This window comes from Rosa chinensis, chromosome 2 (genome assembly GCF_002994745.2).
Source record: "Rosa chinensis cultivar Old Blush chromosome 2, RchiOBHm-V2, whole genome shotgun sequence".
Classification (NCBI taxonomy): domain Eukaryota; kingdom Viridiplantae; phylum Streptophyta; class Magnoliopsida; order Rosales; family Rosaceae; genus Rosa; species Rosa chinensis.
The window spans coordinates 18,823,576-18,830,936 of NC_037089.1; the positions used below are offsets into that span (position 1 = coordinate 18,823,576).

General features: G+C 42.4%; 1 protein-coding gene across 1 annotated transcript; it reads right to left on the bottom strand.

Moving 5' to 3' along the window:
• Positions 1-326: 326 nt before the first annotated feature.
• On the bottom strand, positions 327-5,557 carry LOC112183847 (zinc finger BED domain-containing protein RICESLEEPER 4-like). Its single transcript, XM_024322169.1, has 3 exons — positions 4,657-5,557; positions 1,243-1,329; positions 327-1,090 (listed from the first exon to the last, which is right to left on the bottom strand). Exons 1-3 carry the CDS (start codon positions 5,555-5,557, stop codon positions 327-329), a joined length of 1,752 nt encoding a protein of 583 aa, XP_024177937.1.
• Positions 5,558-7,361: the final 1,804 nt, after the last annotated feature.

Below are 7,361 nucleotides of genomic sequence, written 5' to 3' on the forward strand. Positions count from 1 at the left end.
TAGCATATTAATGCCTCTACTGTTTTGGGAGTTAGAGAACTCCTAAAGGGATCAATGACCCTTCTGCCAGTGCTAAAGCAAGACTCACCTGCCACTGTGCTCACTTGTATTGCCAAAACATCCTTGGCAAGTGCAGCAATGTTAGGATACTTTGCACCATTCATCTTCCACCACTCCAATATATCCCACTTTTGAGGAATTGCAGGCTTCTTAATCGGGTCCAATAGGTATCTATCCACTTCATGGCCAAAAACTGTTTTGTCGGAGTCTTCCAATTCTCTCTCCCAATCTTGTTCCATGTCGGCTATTTTTCCAGTAGCCTCAATCTACTTTTTGGAGCTGGATTTGATGCCTTGGCTAACTGAGCTCTCTCCACTTTTAGCTTTTCCAGTCCTTGAAGTACTCAAGGATGAGCTCATTGAGCTGTACAGATCACAAAGAGACCTTAAAAGCTCTTTAAGCTCTGCTGACTTCTTCTTAACGTCATCAGTCTCCATTTTCAGCCACTTATTGCAGATGCTTTCAAAGTTTCTGATCTTGAACCTTGGGTTTAACACCAAGGCAATGAATAAAAGCTGATTGCAGTCGTCGAAGCTCCCAAAATACTTATCAAACTTCCCTCTCATCTTCACAGCCATATCGAACAAGATCATTTCAGTCTCTGAACCAGTGCACATATGAGGTTTAGTGAACAATTCATGAATCTCAGATTTGATGGCCACTATATCATGAAAAGCTTTCCATGATGTTGGGTGATTTGAGGCACTAATCCTCATTATCACATCATAGAAGACTTTTAAAAACCTCACAAACACTGCAGCCTTTTCCCAATCCTCTTTAATCGGTGGCCCTATCCTTTTTCTCCTCGGTTTCTTCCTTGAATCAGACCCTCCAACTTGCAGCTCATCATCTTCCTCATCGATATCTTCATCCTCATCAAAGTACTTCTCGTACTTGCTGTCCTCCTCATCTGTCATTCTATCGAAGGCTTTTCGCAGCTCTAATGCAGTGTCTAGCATTAGAAAGATGGAGTTCCACCTTGTTGGTACATCGAGGATGCAAACCTTCTTACTCTCAACCTTCTCCTTCTCTGCACACATTTTAAAAACATCAAGTCTTTGTCCACTACTCTGAACATATCGTATCGCATTCCTAATTGAAGCAACTGATCTCTCCATCATTTTAAGGCCGGATCTGACAATGAGGTTTAGAATATATGCAAGGCACCTAACATGCAGGTACTTGCCTCCAAGAACAGGTGGTTCTCCCAGCCTAACATCTTCTTCCTAATGTAATCAATCGCAACCTTGTTTGCACTTGCATTGTCAACTGTTAATGTTTGCAACCGAGGGGTCTAATTAACGTAAGAGAAAGAGAGAGAGAGAGATACATGAGAAGTATAGTGGTTCGTCTCCGCCTTAGCGGGAAACTACGTCCACTTGAAAGCTTAACTAGTGTGTCTGGGCCTTGCGGCCCAAGGGGATTACAAGAGATGTAATGGGATCATATGGAATGTGGGAGGAGGCATTCCTTTTATAGGTGAAGGAAGCCATCTCCTTTACATGGTTTTCAATGTGGGACAAGCAACCACCATTTCTAGTCTAAAAAGCCTAGTTGTGAGGGCATGTTGGCAAGGCTGGAAATGTGGCTTCTCGGCGACGTATTTACCACTTCCGGAAACTGTAGCGTAGCTTGAACATAGGGCTACAAGATGCAAGTAGCAGTTGGATCCCATGAGGGTGTTGTTTATGCTTGGTGAGGTAGCAAACTATCATTGCTAGTAGAGGTATCTACAAGTCCCCGAAGTCCCCGAGTAAGAGGAGCTTCTTGGTTGGGGAGTTATAATCATGAAGTCATCAAGCATAAACAATGTCCGAGAGGTGCCTAGCCCCTACAAGTCCTCGAAGTCCGTAAGAAAGAAGGGGCTCTTTTAACCTACACAATGAGACAAAAACGTACATATGTAGAATGCTTGTTGTATTGGTTACCGTTCGTATTAATGGAATGCGAAAAGAATTTGATTTGTTGCAAGCGACAAATGGTAGAAGAATTCAATATTCCATTAATGTGTATGAAGATGTAAAATATTGGTAGTTGTATATGTGGATCTTATGGCCATATAACACGCACAATAGATAGTGGCAAGTGTAATGGGTGTCCATCGAAAATTGTGGGAGTAGTCCCGGTGACATCGTATGGAGCGTTTGTGAACTTGGGGCTTAAGTAGAGCATGTTGGACATGATCGAGTAAGTTGGGTGTAGTTGAGCATGCAGACGCTGTGCGAGCATGCGGGGCGTGGCCCAAGCGCAAGTCATGGCCATACTCGACACCCAAGCGAGTCGTAACCCGAGCAAGTCATTTATCCAAGCATGTTTAACTAAGTCGTAAGTGTCACAAGCTTCTAGATGAATGTCACATGTTGATTTAATTGAGTTGCAATTAAAATAGAAGCATGGCATATGTGTATAGCATGTACTTGTAGTAAAGTTGCTAATAACATTGTGTAGGCATGCTTAAGGATCATAGAGACATGTATAGTCATGGCAAAGGCTCTAATTGCAAGAGCGTAAGAGATAAGATATAGTGACTTATCTTATGCCAATTTAGAGGCTAGCGGAGTTGACCGAGCATGGCGGTCCATTGCTCGTGGCGGATAAAGTACGCCGATAATGTCTGTCAACTCGTAGTTGCGGTTGAATGCTCAATAGAAATAGTTGAATTTCCTTGAAACAAATAGATGATTAATATGTGGATTTGTAAAATCAACATCAATAATTTGCATATGTACTTTGACAAGAATAGTCAAAGTGTATAAGTAATGTGATAGTTGACTACAAACCTATTGACTACACACTAATCTATGTTGTACTTCAAAGTGTCCGAGTAGGGACACTGGGACAATGCCAATTTTATTGTTATGTATAATAGAAATTGAAACATGCATGGCGGCTATGCCATGGGCATAGATAATAAGATGCATTCATTGTACTTATATGGCATAAATGAGATATGCCTATATGCACCATGTGTTTGTCATACGGCATAAATGCAGTGATGTCAACTAAGTGAGCCACTTGGGGAGTAATTAATGTCATGCTGACAAGTTTGTGCACAAAATATCTCTTATCAATTTTTTTTTTTTTTTTACATCCTGATAATAATAAAAACAACAATATGAGCTAGTCATTATGCATGGCCAAGTAGCTGCCGACATGCAAATGGATATTGATGATTGCGTGTTATATATGAAGCTGCACTGAGCTAGACATGGTATTGAATATATATAGTATGTCAGTGAGTGACCCCACTTGTGCTATATGTGTGCACAGAAGACAAGGATAGGAAGACATTGAATTTTAGCCATGTCTCTGTTGACTTCTTCTTTGATCATGGGCACGTGTCGTGCATATCAAATAAAAGAAGGCCTAGAAGACTTATCTCTTTGGTTTCTGCTGCAAGCGGAATTGACGAAGAACCCAACATTCGGAGTGAGAGCTCGGTGACAGCTGCAATTGCAGATTGGCCAGTGGGGAGTGCTACTCAGCTGGGCTTTGGCCGTCGGTGGCGGGTAGCGGTGTGTGTTCTGCGGAACATGGGCAGCGGTTGCCAGTTGCCACCGGTAACGGAGCTTTTGGCCAAAGGAGTTTCGGCTAACGGAGTTGTCCAGTGGATAAGCAGAGCTGCTGCAATGCTTGATGTCCAGCGGAGTTTTGTTCCAGGTTTGTTGAATGGTGGTCGGCGGTGCTGGGATGTCGCGGATGTCTAGCGGAGGAAGCCTTGGCCGTGTTTTGGAACTCAGCGGGGGGCTTGGAGTTCAGCGGAGTTTTGGTGTCTGATGGAGGCTTGGCTTGCTAGTGGTTGGTAGTAGCGGAGCTTTTGGCCGGCGGTGAAGCTCGGCGGAGCTGAGCTTTGGTAAAGCTCAGGCTAGCGGAGGAGAAAACTCAGCGGAGGTTGATGATTGAAGATGGAATGGGTGTCCAGAGATGTCTGGGTGTCCAGAGTACTTTGGCACGATTGTTTTTTTTTTTTGGTAGGTCAGCGTTGACCACTCCAAATCAGCGTTGACTAGCCCTAATGGGTCAAAGTTTGTGGTAGGTGACGAGGCCCTTGTGTTGGCTTCCCACAGACGGCGCCAATGTTAATGTTTGCGACCGAGGGGTCTAATTAACGTAAGAGAAAGAGAGAGAGAGAGACACACACACACACGAGAAGTATAGTGGTTCGTCTCCGCCTTAGCGGGAAACTACGTCCACTTAAAATCTTAACTAGTGTGTTTGGGCCTTGCGGCCTAAGGGGATTACAAGAGATGTAATGGGATTATATGAAATGTGGGAGGAGGCATTCCTTTTATAGGTGAAGGAAGCCATCTCCTTTACATGGTTTTCGATGTGGGACAAGCAACCACCATTTCTAGTCTAAAAAGCCTAGTTGTGAGAGCATGTTGGCAAGGCCGGAAATATGGCTTCTCGGCGACGTATTTACCACTTCCGAAAACCATAGCGTAGCTTGAACATAGGGCTACAAGGTGCAAGTAGCAGTTGGATCCCACGAGGGTGTTGTTTATGCTTGGTGAGGTAGCAAACTAGTCTTGCTAGTAGAGGTATCTACATCAACAAAAATGCACAAGACTCTCTCAACTTCCCAATCAAGCAAACATGCCTCCAACAACTTCCCAATGCTAGTGCCCTGATGATTAGGAATCACCCTAAAATTGAGTATTCTTTTGTGCAATGTCCATCCAGAATCAACAAAATGGGCAGTCAAAACCATGTAGTTTATATTTTGCACCGATGTCCATGTATCGGTGGTCAAGCACAGGCAATGAGACTTTAACTCTTTCTTAAGCTCAACTTTTGCTGCTTTATACATAGATAGGAACTGTTTCACGATAACCCTCCTAGAAGGTACATCCCACCTAGGCACAGCCACACGACAAAAATATCTAAAGCCAGGCCTTTCGATGAAACTGAAAGGCAACTCATCCATGACTATCATCTTGCAGGCTGCCTCCCTACAAGCTTCCTGAGTCCATTTTTGCATCACTAACTCCTTAGTTCCACCAGTACTTAACACCTGCTGCCCACTTTCTAAATCAACCCTACCCAGATATTTTTTGCAAACCTCAAGAATGTGTCTCCGAAGTGAACTAGTTCCATTTCCATAACTATCGCATGCAAGATCAGTACCACAGTAATTGCATTTAGCTCTCTCTTTAACACAAGTTTGAACTTTCTTACCATCCTTAATCTCGAAGTGAGGCTTCTCGATCTTCTTGAAGTGCAACCACACCCAAGATCTTCCAGCATATTTTTCTTCTTTTTCTTCTGCATTTCCATTATCTCTAGCATTGCTGGCTCCATCAATTGCAGCTCCAGTTGCTTCACCACATTTTCTCTTCTCAGCACCCTTCCTCTTCGAGCTTTTGAATGTTTTGGGAATCGTTTGAACCCTCGAAGCATCAGTTGGTGTTGGAAGAGCAATGACTTTTGAATTGGAATCGGAACTTTGGGATGAATTGGAATCAGAACTGTGGGATGATTGTAGAGTTGAAGCCATGAAATTTGGGAAATTTTTAATCTGGAATGGGGTTGAAATTTGGAAATGGTTTCGAGATCGGGCTGAGATGGTTTTCACTTTTCAGAGACTGGGTTTTTAGAAAATGGGGAAGAACACGAGTGTTTTCTGAAATGTGGTTGAAATTTGGAGATGGTTTCGATATCGGGCTGAGATGGTTTTCAGAGACTGGGTTTTCAGAAAATGGGGAAGAACACGAGTGTTTTCTAAAATGGGGTTGAAATTTGGAGATGGTTTCGAGATCGGGCTGAGATTGTTTTCAGAGACTGAGTTTTCAGAAAATGGGGAAGAACACGAGTGTTTAGGGTTGAGAGCCTGAGATGGTTTCGAGAGAGAGAGAGAGAGAGAGGCTAAGATCGGGAAAATGCCAAAATGGGTTAGGCATGACTATTTTAGTGTTTAGGGTTATTATTATTATTTTTAATATTTAGTATATTAATATCACCCAATAATAGAGGGACAAGTGACAAATGATGGGAAAATCGGGCTAGTTCGGTCTTTTGGTCTCATAGTATGTGAGGACCGAGACCGAACCGATATAATGCATTTAGGTCAGGTTTTGAACCGAACCGAGAATTTTCATATCAACACAGAACCGAATCAGGCTTTTTTGCTCTGTCCGGGTCGGGCTTTCGGTCTTTCGGGTCCAGACGCCCAGGGCCCATCTTTGACTTATATGTATGTATGTATGTGTGTGTGTGTGTGTATATATATATATTCTATTCATATTTTTTGGGAAATTCAATAGAAAAAGCCCACCAATGCCACAAAGCCCACATCTATGTTATGTTGTCCATTCACTTGTTTGGGAGGATGGGGCCTTATAAAGGCTATAAACCTTAAAACTTTCTTCCATGTTGGACTTTTCCAACATTCTTCATTTATGCATTTTTTGTTTTACAAGTTTGCTGCATTTCTGCTTTACAGTTTTTCTGCATTTCTACATTCTCTGCTTTACAGTTTTGCTACATTTTTGCTTTACAGTTTTTCTACATTTCTGCATTCTCTGCTTTATAGTTTTGCAGCATTTCAGCTTTACAATTTTTCTGCATTTCTGCTTTACAGTTTTGCTGCATTTCTGCTTTAAGTTTTGCTGCATTTCTGCATTTTCTACTTGCTTTACAGTTTCTGCATTCCTGCCAGATTTCTTGGCCTGAAAAAAATCGACAGACCGACCGATTGTTTCGGGTCTCTCATCAGTCTCAGCAGTTTGCAAACACTGTTCCGGTTTTCAAATTTTTCGGACCAAACCAATCCGAACCCAGCCCTAGTTTTATGATTTTAAATGGATCCATGCAGGGTGTGAACCAAGAAACGGACCCTGAAATTGTAGAGGACGTTGCAGTTCCTAATGTTCAACCACAGATGGCTGAAGAAAACCCACCTCAACACAACACTCCACAAGATACTGAAGTGCCAAATGAAGGATCAAATTATGATAATGCAGAGCATGTGTTTTCTCAAGCATCATCAGTTCTGCAAAGCACGGTGAATGACAATGTGAATGTGAATGTTGAGCAAGGACGTGATGATGGGAATACTCTACTTTTTCAAAACAATGGCACTATGGTGCATCCAACTGCACAAGTAAGCTATTTGCAGCTATGTATTTCTGTGCTTTTTTATCTTCGTTAGGACTTTTGCATATTTTTATATGTTTGATGCAACTTATTAGCTTGTATATTCCCTCTTTTGTAGACTAAACCAAGGAATGAGAGATCAATAGCAATACCTGGTACCTCGGGAAAGAGATTCAAGAGGACTGCAGGGAGAAAGAATTCTAGGA